The sequence below is a fragment of the Cydia pomonella genome, chromosome 8 (assembly GCF_033807575.1).
Source record: "Cydia pomonella isolate Wapato2018A chromosome 8, ilCydPomo1, whole genome shotgun sequence".
Lineage (NCBI taxonomy): Eukaryota > Metazoa > Arthropoda > Insecta > Lepidoptera > Tortricidae > Cydia > Cydia pomonella.
The window spans coordinates 4,614,070-4,634,865 of record NC_084710.1 but is presented as its reverse complement, the minus strand read 5'-3'; the positions used below and the strand labels follow the sequence as shown (position 1 = coordinate 4,634,865).

The 20,796-nt window shown below is 37.6% G+C and overlaps 3 protein-coding genes across 3 annotated transcripts; 2 read left to right on the top strand and 1 right to left on the bottom strand.

The window, feature by feature from the left end:
• The first annotated feature begins 669 nt into the window (after positions 1–669).
• Positions 670–10,347, top strand: LOC133520265 (26S proteasome non-ATPase regulatory subunit 5). Its single transcript, XM_061854641.1, has 7 exons — positions 670–975; positions 3,137–3,281; positions 4,602–4,823; positions 5,892–6,144; positions 7,103–7,291; positions 9,107–9,421; positions 10,078–10,347. The coding sequence occupies exons 1-7, from the start codon at positions 791–793 to the stop codon at positions 10,272–10,274; spliced, it is 1,506 nt and encodes a 501-aa protein (XP_061710625.1). The 5' UTR covers positions 670–790; the 3' UTR covers positions 10,275–10,347.
• On the bottom strand, positions 10,298–14,699 carry LOC133520272 (dnaJ homolog subfamily C member 9). Its single transcript, XM_061854648.1, has 5 exons — positions 14,496–14,699; positions 14,149–14,418; positions 13,048–13,175; positions 12,362–12,503; positions 10,298–11,254 (listed from the first exon to the last, which is right to left on the bottom strand). The coding sequence occupies exons 1-5, from the start codon at positions 14,584–14,586 to the stop codon at positions 11,079–11,081; spliced, it is 807 nt and encodes a 268-aa protein (XP_061710632.1). The 5' UTR covers positions 14,587–14,699; the 3' UTR covers positions 10,298–11,078.
• Positions 14,700–16,194: 1,495 nt separating this feature from the next.
• On the top strand, positions 16,195–17,084 carry LOC133520408 (uncharacterized). Its single transcript, XM_061854801.1, has one exon. The coding sequence runs from the start codon at positions 16,256–16,258 to the stop codon at positions 16,991–16,993; it is 738 nt and encodes a 245-aa protein (XP_061710785.1). The 5' UTR covers positions 16,195–16,255; the 3' UTR covers positions 16,994–17,084.
• The last annotated feature ends 3,712 nt before the right edge of the window (positions 17,085–20,796 follow it).

Genomic DNA, 20,796 nt, shown 5'->3' with positions numbered 1-20,796 from the left:
TTCGCGGTAGGGCCTGTTACCGGTTTACACTTGTAAAAACAGACCTCAAATAAATAGCACATACTCAGCGCGATGGATGTAGCAAGTTAGAATTCCTATTACTACTTCCTACTTAGCTTGCTCAGAACATTTTAAGATTCTGGAGACATGATCAGATGATTTTCTATTCATGCACATCATGGGGCCACTTGTGGACCAGTAAATAACAAAATGTTTGACAAAAATATTTCATAAAGTTACTTCATGAATATTTAATTACTAACTGTTACTAAATACAACTCTTCTGGACAGCTCTACTGTGTTTAGTGCTGCCGGACTTTCAAAACCAAATTTAGATTTGCAAGTCACGCTCGCGCTTATGCGCGTAATAGTTCATAAAGACCTTACTACTACTCGGTCGATATACTATGTTAACTTGTTTCAAGGAATTGGACGTTTAGTTACACCTATGTAGATATAGCATTAATGACTTGACATATTTGTACCTTCTAGTGTTGCACATGCAATCACGATTTGTATCGAGTGATTTCATAAACATTATTTTGCAGTTTATTGATTATTTTACTGGATATTATTAAAGGCTTTAGTTAATACTATTTTATTACCATTATATTGCCGGTTACCTGATTTATGGCATGAAATAATGATTTGACATTTTATAACATCGATTTTATTTTATATTCGTACATCACTAGGCCGCGGTGAATTGAAGTGTGTTGACAATTTTGTTTATTTCTTTTAGCGTTTAATTTTTTATTTATTCTACTACTTAACTTAAAAAGGTACCAAAATGGTTATCTCAGACGCAGATCAATACCGTCAGTTTCTAAATAGCTTGCACCGTGATGAATCTCGACCGGCTGCCCTAAATGACATTAAAAACTTACTTTCGTTGAAGCCTGCCAATGAAATTTCAGCCGTGATTAGAGATGTTGGAATCAAAGAAATAGTTCAGTGTCTTAATGTGCCAGACAAGTAAGTTACTATTTTACAACATTGTTTTTGTTAGTTAGGTCATGTTAAATCTTTGTTTCAACCAAACCTGACCGGCGAGCATGAGTTGCGTTCTTGGGCGCGAGTCGATACTTAAAAATAAAAATAAATAAAATAAAAATAAAAATACTTTTATTCAGTAACTATGATTTGGTATACAGTAGCTGTGCTGGTGCCTCTTTGTAAGTATTTAAGATACTTGTGTTAAGAGAACACCGCTCTTCCACAGGATGTTTTGCTTACAATATAACATGTTCGTATAGGTACATATATTATCTTTCGATGATATTGCATTTTAGCATTTTACTTAATAAAAACAAAACAATAGAATTATAACAACTGCAACAACTTATGTATATATATTTTTAAGGTAGAATGTACAACAATTATCTTTTCGTGTGTGTCTGTGTGTGTATATGTGTGTGTGTGTGTGTGTGTGTGTGTGTCTGTCTGTATGTGTGTGTGTGTGTGTGTGTGTGTGTGAATATATTATATTAATTTAACATCTCTTCAATTTCATTATAAGTCAGGTTTTTTAGCCAGTTACATACTTTGTTCTTACACTCTCTATACACGCATGAATAAATGTCAATATCGCTATTAATTTTATTATATACTTTAGCTGATCGAAACTCATATTGTCTTTTAGCAAAAACTGATTTAGTTTGTGGCGCAGAGATTGCATTTGGTTTTTTCCGTTTATTAATATTATTAGTGTTAATTTTATAAGTTAATGTTTTGTGGCGTTTTAGGACTGCATTTAAAATGTAAAGTCTTCTAACTGACAACAAATCACAGACCTCGTAAAGATCTTTAGTGGGAAATCTAAAGGGCTTAGAGTACATCACCTTTAGTAGTGACCTCTGAGCTCTCTCTAGTTCAAGAAATTTTATCTTTGTAGCCCCGCCCCAAACCGGTATGCAATAGCTAAGAACAGATACTTGAGGCGCGGGAATGCAACTCATGCTAGCTCTGTAGCATTCTTACGAATTTGTACGAATGAATGTTTTGTACGAATTTGTATATACTTACATGGGACAGGGGGTAGTACTTACTTACCAAATACAAAAACTCCCCTTCTTTTGGGTTTGCGAAGAATCAAGTAAACATACCAAAACAACCATTAGTTCCTTAAAATCTACATACCGAACCTATGAGTGAAAGTAATTTTATTCTAATTCTAAGTCTAATGTATAAATAAATGTAATCAAAATGACTATTTAATTTAATAATCCTGAAATCATACCCTATTTTAGTGGTGACATGACACTGCCTGTTCTTGCTAACTGCACTTCTTCCGATTTGCATGTCTATAAAGTGCTCCTCGAGACCTTTCTAATTGGCCTAAACTCAATGTGTTTGTGTTTTTCCTTTGATGAGTTCTTGTGCTTACTTTCCAACTGCAACATCAGGTCAGCTCCATGTTAGCCAATGAAGTTATGGAAGTACTCCAAATGTCTACTGGATCTGACATTAAATTGTGTAAAAACTGTAACTCATATGAGTTATTATTATACACCATAGGCTTGTGAAACACGGCAGATATTAAAGGTGTATTCTTTACCTGATTTAAGAGACTAAAATGTCATAAAAAGTGTTTTTTTAAATTAACAAGCTTTATTAATTTAATAAGTTTTAATAATTTGTATCTGTTTTTTTATTTAAAACATATTATATACTTTATAAAGTATAAAATATTATACTATTAAAAGTGTTTTGAAATCGGTCTTGTTTTAGAGATATCATTATCCCTTAATTCTTGTGAAAATTTGTGTTTATAATAACTTGCTGAAAAACGGCTTTTTAGCTGTGATGCCTGATGCCCCACTATGTGACTTCGTTTAGATATACCTTAAAGTTTTAAAGGATACTCGCAATGTTTGTTTGTGAATTAAAAAAAACTATACTTATGCGTTGTAATTTTTTTTTCCACCAAGATGTAAAATGTGTATACAACATGTTGTGTGCCAAATTTGACCAAAATTCATATAAAATTTTTTGCTCCTTATAACCTCAGGAATGCATGATTAAAATCTATCAGGTTTTACCTGTGCCCACTGTGTATAATAATTATGACATTATTTTGAACTAACTGTATGTAAGTAAAATTTTGTAATGTTTTATTACACATGAATATTTTCAGGACCCAATTCCACTTAACATGTGAAGTGCTGAAACTGTGCTGTGAGAAGTTTGAGCTTGGCGGCATCATCAGAAATTACACAGGCCATTTTATGTTCATGTTGAGACATGAAAAGAGCTGCGTTCGTCAGATTGCAGTTGATGAGGTAAAGTTACAGTTTAGTACCTTCCTTAGTTTAGTTCCCTTCTTCCTGTCTTGCACAGCTAAAGTGTAATGAACTGTGGCCCACGGACCCACAAACAAACATATTAAAGGCGCACAGTCGCCAAAACTATGGCCTCTGGAAAATAAACAGAGGACCTAATGCCATGCAATACTGCATATGAAAGCGAAGCGAGGGAGCCTAAGATCTTGCCGTGGCCCTTTAAGCCAAAAAGATTGGAGACTCCTGCTCATGAGTATTAACCTCTTGTCTGTGTGTGATAAAGAGCCTGCCCGAATTCCGAGAACAATTTTTTCTGCTCAACATACTTATGTAGTACAACCCAGATATGAACCCATGATTTTTTATCACTACACATATAATACTTAATGGCTCTGTGAGCTGTAGCCCTCGCGATAAGCTTCATAAGCTTAAAAAATGTAAAAATAAAAAATACTTTGTTTGAATCATTATCACAGCAAACTCACAATGGTCTTAAGTGCCATAGGTCCAATGTTACTTGGTCATTTATGCCAATATTACTATTTTGAACATTTGCCAAAAAACATTTGACAGAAGTTGAGAAATGCTACCTGCACATGAGAACATCTGGATATTCAACGTGGCATAACAAATGTGATGTAGGTATTCTGTTTTTGTTGACTGACGTTTTCGTATTAAACGCATGAGTCAGTTTGTTATGTCATAGTACTCATAGCAGTCATAGCCCATACAAAATGAATGTGAAAAACATCCGAGTCGTCCAGACAAAGAGAATTTAGAAATAGAGGTGGATTGTCAAAGTAAACTTCGTAGGCACAGTAAATTACTATACTAATTACTACTAAATTAAAAATAATACTAAGTACTAGTAAAACACTGCCATCTTTGGGCACATGATTATAACTTTTAGAACGCCATTTGACTTTGATCCTTTCCTCTTCTTTCACTGATATCTGATATGTGTTAAATTTATTAAGGAAATATCAAAAGGTGGCACCATCTACTAGAGTCTAGTAACTAGACCATAATGCCAAAGGTATGGCGGCATTTTTTCGAGCGATGGCGCCATAAGTGCCACAACCTTTGGCCTATGCTCTAGTAGATGGCGCATGGCAGTAAATTTACTGTGGCTACAAAGTTTACTTTGACAATCCACCTCTATTTCAAATCCTCTGTGGCCCAGATTACAGCAATCACCGGATTCTACTGTTTCTAACAAATATTAAACAAAACAATGTAAGGTACACATCTCACCTTTCCCTGCAATAAATATGATACCTTTGGTCCTCAAGAAACTAATGCATAACTTGTATTTTCCAGGTGACAAAAGTGGTAATATCTGACCCTTCACTACTTCCCGTTCCACAGTACATTGACGTGTTTGTGGCAGTAGCACAGCAGGTGCTAGACAAAGATGTGGCTATTACCAACAAAGCCATCCTTGTTACGTCTAACCTGCCCTATGAAGCTTACCCGAAAGTCTTGGAAGAAATGAAAATTGCACTTGAGTATGATAGCAGCTCTAAATGTAATGCGTTTGAGGTAATTTCACACACATTTCAGTTACATGCTGTTTTAGAATATGGATTCTGGTAAATAAAAGTATTCATTTTAAGCTGGTCCTATGTACTATTATCACCAGACATAGGAATCCGTGGGGCAAAATTGTTTGACAAGTAGAGAGTTCCTGTATCGATAAACTCAACTATCGATGCTAGTTCTATATATTAATAATAATTGAATAATAACTCAATATACTCTTCTTCGTTTTTAAGACAAGACAAGGCAATTTTATAATTTTACTCATCCCAATTGTTTTCTTCGTGAATGCCCCATTTACTATTGTTAAAGTAAACGACCAGAATTTGTTCCATACTTTCGGGAATTGGGATGAGTAAAATTATAAAATTGTCTTGTCTTAAAAACAAAGAAGAGTATATTGAGTTGTTATTTAATTATTTTTTTACTCTTAATAAAAACATATTTTTACAAGCAAACCCTTGTAATCACTAGTAACTAGCATCGATAGTTGAGTTTATCGATACAGGAACTCCCTACTTGTTAAACAATTTTGCCCCGCGGATTCCTATGTCTGATTATCACATTAATATATGTATAGACTTCCTGCGATGCGCTAGGTTATTCTAAAGAAGATTATACCTTTTCTTTGTCTTTTGTAACATGCACCCTTACTTCATTTCGTTTATTACGAGCGGCGCCTTCGCTCTCATTCATACTCATTAAATGTCATAAAGAGCATGATATGAGCTATTCATTCATCAATTACTATTTTGTTAACCCTTTGAACGCCAAGAGCCACTAAAGAGGTCGTGTGCTGTCGTGCCCACCAAACGACCACTAAGGAGGTCATGGCAGACGCTGTCAAAGCATTTTACTGTTGACAGATAAGGTTTAAATTCGTTTCTCACTAGTTGAGATGTTCGCGTGTATGCCACATTTTGATGCGAGAGAGAAAGCGTTCAAAAGGTAAAAAAATACTGAAAAATAATAATTTAATAACAATGATATCCGCAATCCCGGGCCCGCACGGCTGTCCTTACCGAGCGGCGCCCTGAACTCACAGCGCCTAAACAAATTTAATAATTACAGGTGGTTGTCAACGTCGCTTCAAAGTCACCAGAGTTGCTCAAACTATGCGCCGACCACCAATACTTCGATGTAATGGTCTCCGAGTTAGAAACAGATGATGTCCTCTACCAGTTGAACATACTAGAGTTGATGTCCCGTCTCGCGGTCGCGCCGCATGGGATCAGCCATTTTGTGAAAACGGGGGTGTTGAAGAGAGTCAGCGACTTGGTGGCTGCACTTCCTAATAATCCTCTGAGCGCGTTACTTACACCAGGTAAGAGCTGTTTTAATATTGACTTGGTAAAATAAATGCAGTCTATCTACCTAAATACAAAGGGATTTTGAAATCGAGGTGGACTGTCTAAGAAAACGTTGTAGACACAGTAAATTTACTGCCATCTTTCGACACATGATTAAAACTTTTAGAACGCCATTTGACTTTGATCCTTATTCTTTCACTGATATACTACCACAATAGAGAGGTAAAGTCTAAGAAAAAATTAAGAAAAAACGCGCCCCTTAAGTTGACACCCAAAACTAGATGGCGCTGTACTGCGCCATATATTTTGCGGTCACTGAATTGTCAAACGTCAACTTTTGACAATTAAGAGTTACCGCAAAATTACGGAAGGTGGAGATAAGGAACGGAATCTCCATGTACCAAAAAGTGTCATCAAAAAACTTTAAATAGATGGCGCTACAATACCTAGAGTACTTGAACAAAAAATCAAATGATAGACAGCGCAATTCACTCCGTCAATAACGCCTTGGTTCTTAGCTACTCTAGATTTGGAACTATTATTTATAGCTGACAGCTGGACACTTTTGCAACAGTTCTACCATAAGAGATGCCAATCCTCTTAATTCCACACTCCATACGCAAAATGTATCGAGCTGTACAGCGGCATCTCGTTTACATGTCAAATTCGAAGCACGTAATTGTCTTAGATTTTACGCATCTTAATCAATGTACCTATGTATCAATCTTACCTTATGGCAGGTGATTGGTAATGAAGTTGCGGCTGCCCCCCTCCGCCCCTGAATCTCAAATTTTACATACAATGTATGCAGCCTCTGCCCCCCCCCCCTACGCCTCCGGTTATATTAACTCCCCCCCCCCCCCCCCCCCCTTCAGTTCATTGGCTGGCTACTCCCTTGAGTTTTAGTAACACTGCGTAACGTAACGAGGAGTTACGAGTAGTATAATTTTATGACAATATCTTATTTTTCAGGCTACATGAAATTCTTCGGTACTATCGCCCACAAGTACCCCCAGGAAATATTCACGAAATACCCTGTACTACTGAACCTGATGTTTGACACGTTCGCAAGCCAGGACCAAGCCACCTTGCCCATAGCGTTGGATACGTTAGGTTTCATTGGGTCGACTATTGAGGGAAAACTGTGTTTGGCTGCTTTGGGTACGTATTAACACAGACATCGCAAAAAAAATAGTAAGGGTAATTCCACGAGACTGTAACGTCAGTTACCAATTCTTTCTTCAAGTTCTTACATTAATTAAGCAAATTTAAGTGTCTATCCCTATACAAAAATTTGAACACATTCACTGCCAGCGCCCGCTAGGCCGGTTCCCTGTTCGTAGTTTTTCGCTACAAAGCGGAAAACACGTGTTATCACTTAAGTACACGACGACGGGTTAGTAGCACTTTGAATCCAAAATTTTAATATATATACATATACTTAGATATACAGTTATTTTGAGATTCTTGCATGCTAGTACAACCTGTTTAGTACAAATAGCAGAATAAGCATAAGGATAGAGAAAAAAAGTAAGCTTATTATTTTCGTAGTCGACATCTAGCGTCAAGTAGCGGATTTATCAGTACTGCTACTTGACAATAGATGTCGCGACGAACGAGAAGTCTAATGCTCAACAATTTTCAGCCAATATTATAACCGGAGCTCTATTTTCAACACTTTCTGCATGTAATATTAGTTGTAAATTGTTAAGCCCTTTTCCTCAGTCGCGACTCTCGTGACATCTAGTGTCAAGTAGCTGTACTAATCATTTCGCTACTTGACGCTAGTTTGGAAAAAAACTGATGTATGGAGTGGGCACTCTATGCTTATACTTATTTCTCTATGGTATAAGCAACCAATTGTCACCTGCCACCTAAAGACACTGTTGTACAGTCGCCATATGGGACATATGGGAGCGCCCGCCCGCTCGCGCCGAGGTGTTTAGATATTTGTGAGCGCCTTGGCCGCTCCGATATATCCGATGGCAACTGTACTTACGTTGAAAATAAGTACTTAAGAGCTCTTATTCCTTAGAGCGTTTTGGTTTTCCGATTTCACGAAATAACGCTCGATAAATGGCGTTGACGCTCGGTACGCGAGCGTCGGCAACGCGACGCACGTTTCAATGCAGACAAGATAGTTTTCAATATAATTTCAAGCAACATTAATTTTAGTGTTATATTATATGGGCACTGTTAATAAAATAAAACTTTAAAAGTGGTATTAGATGTAAGATAGAATAAAGATTTTACAGTACATATGGGGCTACTTTATAGCACTAGTGCGAGAAGTAGCATATTACGTTACTGTGTCGAACATTTAAAGGGCCATATGTACTGTAAAACGTTGTACGATACATGTGCGAATACGTAATTCGCAACTCGTGTCGATTTAAAACACTCCCTTCGGTCGTGTTTTAATTTATCGCCACTCGTTTCGAATTTCCTATTTTTCGCACTTGTATCGTAATGTACTATTACAGTACATATGGGGCTACTTTATAGCACTAGTGCGAGAAGTAGCATATTACGTTACTGTGTCGAACATTTAAAGGGCCATATGTACTGTAAAACGTTGTACGATACATGTGCGAATAGGTAATTCGCAACTCGTGTCGATTTAAAACACTCCCTTCGGTCGTGTTTTAATTTATCGCCACTCGTTTCGAATTTCCTATTTTTCGCACTTGTATCGTAATGTACTAATATGCACAGTAGTAGTGTACTATACTATAACCCTTGCTCTTTATTCTATCTCTTTCACACCAATGGAAAATGAAATAGTAAACGACTGCAGGTATAAATAAAGAACATGCGCTTATGGCTAGATTTGAACAAATACTAATAGTTACGTCGCAATCTTGAATGTAAAAGGAAGCATTTTACAAAATACGCTTGTCTGTAGGAATCCTCTTAATACTAAATTCTTGTCACCTTCTCTTTCACCTGCAAATTATTGATTTTATTTTATTACAGGTAGCCAGTACACCCAAGGCGTCAACGCCGTCGCGCAGCTAATCCGAAACGCCTCAACCGAGATCAAAGTCCGCGCCCTCCATTGCTTCGCGAGCCTCATCGGAGTAGACTTCGGCTCCCCATTGCCCCGTCCCATTGACCATAGAGTCACTCTCATGACGAGAGAATGGTTCAGGACTTTGAGCCAGTCACCTATGGTTACGTTGTTGGAGTTATGTAAAAATCCGTTCCCGGATATAAGGTCGGCTGCTTTTACACTGTTGGATGCGGTGTGCCAACATCAGTGGGGTGAAGAGTTGGTAGCAAGGACTGCAGGTATTGTTTTAGTTCTAACTTCCCATATATCTAAACTAGTAACTGCCCACGACTTCACGAGCCTCATCGGCATTGACTTCGGTTCACAATCCCATCCCATTGACAATATACACTCTCATGATACACGACTTTAACAGGATTACTGAGGACCCACCGCGAAACACGAAAACCGAAGTTTGTTATCTGCCTCTCTATCACTCCTGCATAATAGAGCGATAAAGAGGCAGATAAATCGATTTTCGCGATACGCGGTAGGGTACGCCTGTGTAAACAAACCGCCTTGATGCATCAATATAATAGCGAAAATTTCTCAAAAAACTGTTTAAGGGATAGAATGTATAAGTTACTCTATGGTGACTATGGTTAAGAATATGTAATAGTGCTGCTCTCCGGCGGCAGAATATTGCAGTAATACTCCCTATTGATGATTCAGATCAATGACTCAGCTTTGTAATAAACGGACAGACAGACGGACATGACGAATCTATAAGGGTTCCGGTTTTTGCCATTTGGCTACGGAACCCTAAAAAGTAACGAATACACAGAATACATCAAATTTTAAATAAACTATTCATCGATTCCGTTGCGCTCTGTGCGTGATTCATTAATATGTCCAAGACGTACTTATTTCTGTAACTTCAAAATTTTTTTTACAGGATTTATTGAATATCTACTGGACCGTTCAGTGACTTACCCAAAGGAGTTGAAAGAAGTAAAATATGACATCATTAGAAGACTTTCTAATTCACTTGCGTTTGATGATAGTATTATTTTAAGACTGCAAGTATATGTGCAACAAGGTCCATTTTATCCCGAAACCGAAATGCAAGTCGCCACTGAGGAGGGAGATTAAACTTTTGAGGATTCAAAATAATGTTTTTTTCAAAGAAAAGGTTTTATTGTTCATTAAACACATTATAAAATTAGGCAGTATTTATTACAATAATTTACTTAGTACTAATCAATAATAAAATTGAACTGACACATCATCACAATTAAATTTTAGGCCTAGTTTTTGCATACGCGGCGCGTTGCGACTTGTGTGGCCATTTGCGATGCGTAGAAGATAAAACACTGTCTCTTGCAAGTAGGACATAAAGATGAGGCAAGGAAATATGACCTTGAATTACCTACTTCACTCTCTATGAGACAATCAGCAAACAGTGAGGATAAATAGAGTTGCTTAACTTCAAACTCGGATGTCTCGGATAAATCCACATTCTTCGGAAATATCTACCTTATTAGGCGGGTCCACACAGAGCGAGCATACGCGCGAGCCAATTTCCTCGCGCACAAAACGGCCAGTGTGGACGTGCGTCCGAGACGTCGCGCGTTTTCCTCGCCTGAGCGAGTGTGGACCCACCTAATACCTTTTCTTTATATACCAAAATCTGACATTTATATCTATCAGAGTTTGAAGTTTGCCCCGGTGAGACGGCAAATAGTGAATAAAGTAATTTAAGGTCATATTTCAATATCTCAAATTTCAGTTCTACGTGCTACCATGTGTTTTGCATTCTTCTTGGATGCAGTAGGACGCTCATAGCTACACAAGAATGCTCCTACATCGCCATACGTTTAGTGCGCCTTGCGCTGCCTAAATCCAACGCCACACTCCGCGTGTGTAAATACGGCCTTACGCCAATCCCGTTGCATCTTACTTTCTTTTCTTATTCTTCGCAGCATTTTCAATTTTAGTGGCGGCTTTCCTCTTCGTAGCCTTTGGCTTATTTCCGCCACCATATTTAGCTGCCAAACTATCAATTAACGAGTCCATCTGTTGAGCTCGTGCTTGCTGCTTTTGTTTTATCATGAGTTCCAGACTATTGGGACCTGAAAGTAGACTAATACGTCTAATACTCCGAATGTAGACTTATAGAGTCTGTCAAGCTAGCAGCTGCACCGATTTGGCAAGCGACAAAATATGGAAGCCTGGAAGAAAGTCGTCCCCCTTCACATAATCGGTCAAATTCCTATAAAAGCGGCGTTTATAGTGGCGCTACCAATCTCACCACTCCAGCATGACTTGCGTTCTCGCAAGCTTCAAGTACGGAGTTGCGCGCGAGAACGCGAGTCATGCTAGCCGGTCTGGTCATTAGAATTATTTTTGACTAGAAGATGCTTCTGTTATCACACTTATCACTCTTGAGACAATCTTTGAATACCCCTTTGCCATGGCACAGGGGTATTCAAACATTCTTGAGGAAGCCTGGGTCCAGTGGACGTGTTTAAGAATAAGTATGTGATTTGAAGAACCTGTCCGTCTATCTCGGTATATCCTATCATCAACTAATAAAACAAGATGATGGACAATATCTATACAAAATAGCGATCCTCCACTATTCAGACCTTTTTTTTTTTTTTTTTTTTTGACGCAGAGGGAATGCTTTTACGCATCATCCCCAGGCCGTGGGGTGTTGGCCTATAGTGGGGGTATGTGGGACTCACAGCTCTCGCACCTTTCTGATCAGAAAGGGGAGAGAAGACTACCCACTAAACCCTCTGCGGCGTTAGACCCTCCTGCCGGTTCGGGGAGCATCGTGGGGTCGCTAGCATTCTTCCCCACTATTCAGACCTGCTTCAAAATAACTTCTGTTCACTAGATGGCGCTGCTGAACCCAATATCTGCGTTGACTGTCCTGTTGCGTTGTGTGTGCGGCAATTTTCAGGTGAGGCGGCTTGTTCTGTGTGAACCTGCTTGATTAGGCGTAACCTGACTATTGGTGGATCGCGATTTCGTATTGACATTGTATGTCTTCTGTCTAATTCAGCGAAAAAAATGTATGTATACTCATAATGTGTCAAGCCATTTCCGTCAGTAGAAAACAGCGGACAATTTAAAAAAAATTGGTGCGAAGAGTTATTGTCCTATAGAAAATTTTAATTTCGTGCCTTTTTCGACTGACAAACTTGTTTGACCGTCTATATGTGAAGTCTCACCTGAACCAACTCCCAATTCTTTTTTCAATTCTTCAGCCTCCAATGCTTCTCGGTTTTCTTTTGCAATCCTCCTTTGGCGTTTTTTCTCTGGCTCATGAGTGAATTTTTTATACGCTGGAATGTCTCCTTTGTCAATCATATCCTGGAACAAATTGAGTGTTGCTAGAATTCCCTGTGACGAGTCAATTCATAACACTTACAAGTGTACTAGGCACAGCTGGCATAGTTACTGAAGACATTTTTAAGGGTTACATGTTCAATTTTAAATATTTTACATATTTATTGATTGGTTTGCCTCAGACTAAGGCACTTATAACAACTTGGGTAGTATTGTTTATATGAATTTGTTGCAAAGATTACTTTGAAGCCATTGACATATATCTAAGGACAGGCCTTACGGCCAATAAGAATGGGGCCAGTACAGTGGTGTTACACACACAATTTCAGGTGAGGAAAATGCCAATGTGTATATATTGGAGTTCATTGATGACCTTTCTTTATACTCCCAAAGTTAAACTGAGCTCTTGATGTTGGTGATGTATCTAGTAAGTTATTTTTAGAGAAAACAATTCAAAACAGTGAATTGCATAAGAAAACCTGTAGAATCCTGGAAAATATATGATAGTCATAGTTTTCTTTCAAGGAGGAAAGGTCAGTTAGCAGTCAGACCAAGGATTTTTACTCACTTTCAAGATGCCCTTAAGTCTATCTTCATGCTCGCTTCTGGCAAACTGCACTTGATCAACAATATAGTCCATGTCACCTTTACCCGCTAAATAAGCTACTTTAAGATCATTGCGTTCCTCTTCAGATCCTGAAAATAAATTAAAGAAATATTGAGTATTAGCTTACTGAGAAGAAATCTGCAAATGTCAGTCTTAATTTTGGAGTCTTTTTTTTTTGTTTCTAAACTACAGCATAAAAGCCCTTACTTATGGCCTGAAAAAGGAAACATGCAAATGCCCCTGAAAAGGAAGCAGGATAGCCAAAGGCCAGGCTCAAAAAGTTTAATCCTTAGAATGCTATGTCATAAAGACAAACATCACTCAAACGCCAAGATCCCAAGCACAAGAGAGCTAATGTAAACCTTATTCAAAAGTGTGAAGGTTACTTTGACAATGTCTGCCATAACACCTATAGGTGTCCTTGGAGCTGTGAGCAGTCATGCCCACAGTAGTGACACCTTTAAGTATTCTTGGTGTTCAAAAGGTTAAAGATCACTGTCCTATTGCATGATGATTTGAGGATCCTATGCTTGGACTTGGCAGTCATTGCAAAAAAATATTATTAATTATTACACCATCCTGGGGGCTGTTGTATAAGAATCAACAACTTCTTACTCCAGCAGTAGTGTTCCAAATTAAAGAATTTTTTAAAAGGTTTCTTCTCATATTTCGAGCTGTAAATGTTATGTAATGGTCTCGTGATATAGAGGAAGGGCCAAATTAGCATAAAATAACAAAATCTCAGTTGAGTTGTCAGTAATGAGAAAGTAAACAAATACAGCAAGATGAGAATTAATTGCCACTTTCATGGTGCCATGTATGTGCCTTGTTTCTTCTTCTTCAGTCGGTCCCTCAATGCTGAGGATCTTGACATGATGTTACATCATCATCATGCCTTGTTTATATTACACTGAAACTGTTCAAACACATTTACTACCAGCAACCTGTTTATAGGCGCTTTTTGCTACATACACATTATATCATGTTATCGGCTACACTCGTAGCGGCTAGGTCGCGCTGGCACTGAATGTGTTAAACCAATGAGTCCTATTAACAACTCACCGATGTATTCCTTTTCATAGGCAATAATGTCATCCTCTGTTATTTTTTTGAACAACAGTCTCCAGTATACTGTCCAGTCGCGGTCAACTACTACATCATCATCATCATCAACGCATTTCGTCTCGTCGTAGGTGGCTCTCTTCTGTGAGTCACTAAGGATTGCATGAACACCTCCGAGTACTTTAAATTTCTCAGTAGCTTCTAGCTTATCTTTTTCACCAACACGATCCGGGTGCACTTTGAGAGATAACTTGTGATACGCTTTTTTAACTGTAAATAAACAACAGGTTCAGTAAAACAATATTCCGGTATTATGCTTAGGGTTATTTACTAGACTATCAACTTACCTTCTTTATCCGTAGCTTTTTCATTGATTCCAAGAACTTCGTATAGATTTTTGGTTTCGAAATATTTTTCACACAACTCCAAAAGACCCATTTTGTGTTATTAGATTATATAAATCAAATGCAGACTAGGGCTATCAAATAACAAAGAAATTTACGCGCCAACGGAACGAAAAATTCGGAAAACTATCGATTGTGACATTGACATTGAAATGACATTTCTTTGTAAAACCTACCTACGATTGTACGTATTTTCAACGCTTTGGATATTGTCTCAAACAGCGTTTGTCTATGGTTGATGCTGATTTTTTTGTTATGTTGGTCAGCCTGATCTTAGTTGTAATGTTGGATGCCACGATTAGAAATAAATTTTGCATTTTGTACCTCCGCGGTCGAATTTGTGCGGGTGCAGACTGGTGCAGACTTTGGAGGATTTAACAACTGGAGTCGCCTTTAAGAGCCTACCCCTCTGTCGAAAACTTCGGCACAGAATAAGTAGGGAAAAATATGGGAAATCGAGGAGCTGACGTAGTCGGTCTGGATCGGGTGTTACAATTCCGTTATTTGTATTATGTCCAAGAATACTGATATCGGTTAAAGCGAACTGACTCTTTTCTTTGTTTCTCAGGCCTCTGAGACTTAAAAAATTATTTAGATTTTCGTCGTGATCTTTTTATCTTTCCCACATACAGTTATATCGTCCAAATAAGGAAAGATTCCATCAATATTTGTTTTCCGGATTATTGAATCTATAACTCTTTGGAAACATGCAACACCGTTCGTCACCCCGAACGGGATACGACGAAATTGATATAAATTGCCAGCTGCTTCAAACGCTGTTAAGGGCTTATTTTCAGGAATTTGGTGATAGGCCAAAAAATATAGATCGATTTTGCTGAATACTTTGAAGTTCGAAACCTTTAACGTCTTCGATGTTAGGAAGAGGATAAGCACAAACTTGTTTACAGTTTGCGAGTAGTCTATACACATACGTTTTTTGTGATGCGCGCCGCCCTTCGAGCAACACCGGCTTCCAACAGCGCCGCCTGTCAGGAGGACTTGGCGCGCCATGGCGAATTGCTCTCTTCAATGATTCCGTCAGCTAGAAGTTTCTTAATTTCATCTTCGATGAACTTTTTTTGAGGCGCATATCTGCGAGATTTCACTGCAACCGGGTGGAATTTAGGTGATATATTGGCAAATAAATCGACGGGGTCGATATAAGCCTCTTCTAAGGCGAACACTTTTAAGGGAGGCAAGTTACCTCCGAAATCAAATGCTACTGAAGAATATTGCCTCAATATGTCGCGACCCAATACATATAACATTGCAACACAGATTTTTCAAAACTTGAAGGTCTAAGCCAGAATGAGTCCGATTCTCTAAACATACCTTATTAAAAACAAAAAAAAAAAAACATATCATACCTTTTTAATAAAACTTTTTATAGGTACGACTTATTAGGTATTTCCACTGATAGATACTTATTCAAAGTACGTCCAAAAAAAAAAAAAAAAAAAAAAAAAAAAAAAAGTACGTCCATGATTTCCGAAATATTCAATTAAATTAATTATGACTCAATAGATTATAGAGAACTTTGCACTGGCTGTTGATTCTCGTTGATTGCCGTCGTAAGTTTTAACACCACAAGGTCCTTGACATCAATTACAAAGAGCATATAATCACTACGTTCTATTCAATTACTGCTACTGACATCTAATTGTCACTTTGTGAAAAAATTTACTTAATTTTATTTATTTAAAATGGACTCGTCTAATTTAGCCTCAGGAGACAACATATCTCAACATATTCCCTCAAAAATAAACGAAGCCAATAAGCAGGATGCGAAAGAAGTCGAAGCTCAAGTAATCAAAGATGATCAAGAGTCAGCATCTCAAGCTGACGACGAGACAAAAATTAAAGAACGCATTGCCCAATGCCGAAGCATAATAGAGTCACTAAAATTTGAGCTCAGCGAAGAGAAGTCAAAATTAGAAATGGAGAGTAAAATTACCCATAGTCCAGTAGTTGAAGATACCAAACCTGCTTATTCAAACACACATGACGGCGTCTCGACTTCCCAAAGTCTACAGGAAAGTTTCAAAGACAGTTCAAACCCATATGTGACGTGTGTTGATGCTAAATTAAACTATGATGAGAATCTCATAGAGTACGAAAAGCAATTACAAAAGTATCAGACTACTCTTAACATGGCCCAGATGGAAAAGAAGAATGCCATAAGAAAGCAGATGTTGGCGAAGGCTTTTAAGTTAAAACTTCTTGAGGTTGAGAATCAGTGCAACATTGAATTGTTGAGAGTAAAGCAAAGCCTGCAGTGCTTGGAACCTCTGAAGATGATTGTCAATCAGTGGAAGAATACTGTGGAAGACAATACTTATGATGCTAATAACTTTGTATTGATGCCGAGATATCCCGAGTTGAAAGCAACATCGGGAAGTGACGTAAATTCCTTGAAAGTGGATAACGAAAACGTTGTTTAGACCGAGTGCCCTTTAGATACGAATACATAGATACGAATTGTTAGTTCCTGATTTCAAATTATTATTTTAATATTACTGCTTTGATAACGAATACTGTTGTCCTTTATTTAGTATAAAACTCCCGCGAGACTTGAACATATTAAAATTATTTTAAAACGGGTCACTCACGTATTATTAAGTTGAAAAGATGCTCGACATGTTTCGATTCATTTTCGAAGATCCCCTTCACGGATCGGACGGTTTCTTTTGCTTGTTATATAACAGAAGGCCTACCACTAATCATAATCGATCGATCGTCTCTGTATATTATTGATATAGAGGCAGATACCTAACAATTTTTATATCAATAATGACATTAATAATTATTTTACCTGATAAATAAAATTTGTGGAGCAAATAATATTCAAACTATATGCGGTTATACCTTACCCATATCCCACATGTCTACTGGTCTGTAGACTGGCCCCAAGGAAGGTATAGATCACATAAAATCGTTTGGAAGAGTACTTGGTGGAGCGCAATACCGGTCGTTTTTGAATTCCTTGCTCCTTGGAAGGCCTAATGTCTGTCTACTTAAAGCCCGATCAGAAATATATGATCATTGTCAAGAGGGCGCTTTTTTATCTTGTATAGGGTGACAGTTCCGATTAGTATGAAAAATGTAGTTCCAATGAAATTCTGCAATATGGCGTGTGATCAATTGATCATATATTACTGGTCAGGCTTTAGTAAGTTGACGTTAAAAGTTCCTAATTCGATCTTGGCTTGGCTACTGCATATTGGAGGTAGAAAGTTACGTTTATGTTACTGAAATATATCTATAATTTATTTGTTCAATCGCAATGGTGGCAGGCATGGCGTATTACCGTTAAACAGTCACCGGCTTTGACTGCTCGCAAATTCGGCACTAGTGAGTGCTTGACCGCTTGCTTGCTAATTCCCTAAAGTGGCATGTGACTAAAGATTTGTGGTGTTGACAGCTTGGATGAGAAAATGCTGTGCTAATGTGTGGCTAGTGATTCATAACTGTACCTTCTACGTGATTTGGAGCTCTAAGGACCCTACCACGAAGAACACAACTTTACTTGATAACCAGGAAGACAAGATTTATCAGCTGTAAGTATTTTGAAGGCACATTACCTAATACGCAGCAACTTGTAACTACGAGTACAAACATAATTTAAAGTACTAGGTACTTATATCTACGCAAAACGATGTATTCCTATTTATGCCCGCCCCACGTGACCAACGTCATACAAAAGGCGGGCAAATTGATTTGTATGTAGCGCCTATTCCCATCTGTGTCCAGCGGGGACAGACGGGAATACACCCGCAAAACTAGTACCTACCTACCAAATCTTAATTATGTCATGTAGGTATTTCAAAAGGTTTTACGAATTGTTTTGTATTTTAATTTATTAAGGAATAAATGAGGCAATAATAATAATTAGGTAAAAACGAGACTGTATAATAACATTAATAATACTAAATTAAACTGGCCAAGAGCATAGCGTTCTGTAGATATCCTTCCTTCACAATAGGCTCAACTGGAGCTTGGAGAAGATTGTTAACAAAGGGATGAAATTATGTTTGCTGCCTTTCACCCGAGTAAAACAGTCAACTTTTCATATCTAATACCTACGTGAAAACAAAATAAACGGACGAGGCAAAGAGCAAATCACATACCGAAAAAACATTAAATTATTTTATTATTTTGAGCGATTATTTCCGAACATATTCACTTTATAAAAATATTTGTTGAAGACCCTTATTCGTTTTGAAAGACCTATCCAACGATATCCCACACTGTAGGGTTGAAGCGAACTCGAACAGACAGACCCGACGGACATGGCGAACTATAAGGGTTCCTATTTTACTATGAAACTCTAAAAACAGAGAAATAGCTAAATAGCCTACCTGTTATAGTTTAAAGATAGCTAATTAATAAAACGTATAAAATGAACAAGCCAAATTACTTTATTAAATGTTTTGCTTTTAAGTAGGTAGTCTTACATCTTTTTCATTTGTATTGCTTATATAATAATGTATTGAGAAAATAAAGAGCTACGAAATCGAGATCCAATACAGTACAATACAAATAACAGGTAAAACTCAGCTAAGATACAGTCAATACAGAAGTGGACAGTCGCCATCAGATACATCGGGGCGGCCAAGGTGCTCACAAATAATTGAACACTCCTCTATTGTTCAGATATTTTTTCGCACATTCGTCGCTTCGATATATCTGAGTGCGACTGTATTTATACCTTTAGAAACAACATGGTACTCAATAACAAACAAATAACTTAATACTTATTTAATATTATAAAATGACCATAATACAAACTGACTACTTATCGTACCTTAACACTCATTAATTAAATCTAAACATTTTCACCATACAAATTGGCCGATAAAGAGTGAGAAAATCGGACTCAATAAATCAGAAACTGAGGAGGGCCGCCGCAGAGGACCACACACGTCGAGGCACGCGCTTCGAATGCTCCCGAGCTTTTTATTGCTCCGCGCCGGCCCGCTCGTGTGCGCTCGGCACTCTCCGCCCGCTGATTGGAGGCTCCGACGGTGACGTCATGTCATGAGCGCGCCTGATGCGCTTGCGATCGTGTTTGGAGGGTTATTCCCAGTAGTTTCCAGGAATTTTATTAATTTTATTTTTTAATTGTTCCTATAATTTTATGTTTGTATCGGAAGAATCGTATAGATTCTTGGACATGGGCTTCAGTTTAGAAAAGGGGAAATGAAATAGGTACATATTAAATATCTCTGAAATTAGGTTTGAATTCGATTACAATTTCGGTCTTCTGATTTTTACTTGCAAACTGTTGAGCGTTTGATATCTGATAGTACTTGAATTAATCATTTTATAGTCCGTTTTTTCAGATTAGAAATTTTTTCCTCCAAAATTAAATCTGAGTAACTATTTATGCACTTAACTATATAGTGTTGTTTACATATACATATTATTGTACCGCAATATTAGGTATCAAAGGAACCCTACGGCCTAATTCGAAGAATGAGATACGATAAAGATAAGTTCTGGTTTAGATAAGTTCTCATTTAGATATAGTTTGTATGTCGTATAATTGACAGAAGCAGCTCGATGCAACCAATGTCACTTTGACGTTAGAAATATCGTAGATAGATCTTATTGGCATCACAGAGGAATCGAAATAAACGTCAATTTTGACATGTCGTTTAGTTATCGATCTTTTAAAGGTCTTTCCAAGATCTGAAACATGTGTTAATCATTCTTCGAATCTAAAATATTTAGAAAGAAAAAGATCATTATCATTACCACTGCTAATGATGTTACAAAACGGAGTACTTATAGCAATCTTAAAACACAATAAAAAAATACTTACTCTACTTTTTATTGCAAGTAAAAGGGTTTTATGATAACTTTACTATTATTGTCTGTTATCAAACAAAATTAATGTTCTGAAGTTATTATGTAAGCACTAAGTTATTTGGTATCGAAAGATGAATTCTACGTGGTATCACCATAATAGCCACTACTGAGAATAACCCTATCGAATCAGGGGACTACTAAATAACACTCACGGGGAATACATACTGATATCTCGAATTTTCCGTCTCCTTCATCTAAACCATCAATTTTATAGAATCGAAAGAGTCAGCGCGAACGTATTTGTAAACATCGAGCTCCAAATCAGGGTATGTATTCCAATTGGCACGAGCCCAGGCAAGTCTAATCTCTGTTAAACTAATGTATCGCGACATGAAGATCCTAATCAAGTATGCTTAATAAATATCGTGGTTAC

Coding starts and splice junctions, on each gene's coding strand:
- LOC133520265 (XM_061854641.1), top strand. CDS start 791: ATGGTTATCTCAGACGCAGATCAATACCGTCAGTTTCTAAATAGCTTG. Junction 3,282..4,601: donor GTCAGATTGCAGTTGATGAG/GTAAAGTTACAG, acceptor TGTATTTTCCAG/GTGACAAAAGTGGTAATATC. Junction 6,145..7,102: donor GAGCGCGTTACTTACACCAG/GTAAGAGCTGTT, acceptor CTTATTTTTCAG/GCTACATGAAATTCTTCGGT.
- LOC133520272 (XM_061854648.1), bottom strand. CDS start 14,586: ATGGGTCTTTTGGAGTTGTGTGAAAAATATTTCGAAACCAAAAATCTA. Junction 14,419..14,495: donor AAAAGCTACGGATAAAGAAG/GTAAGTTGATAG, acceptor GTTTATTTACAG/TTAAAAAAGCGTATCACAAG. Junction 13,176..14,148: donor CTATGAAAAGGAATACATCG/GTGAGTTGTTAA, acceptor ATTTATTTTCAG/GATCTGAAGAGGAACGCAAT.
- LOC133520408 (XM_061854801.1), top strand. CDS start 16,256: ATGGACTCGTCTAATTTAGCCTCAGGAGACAACATATCTCAACATATT.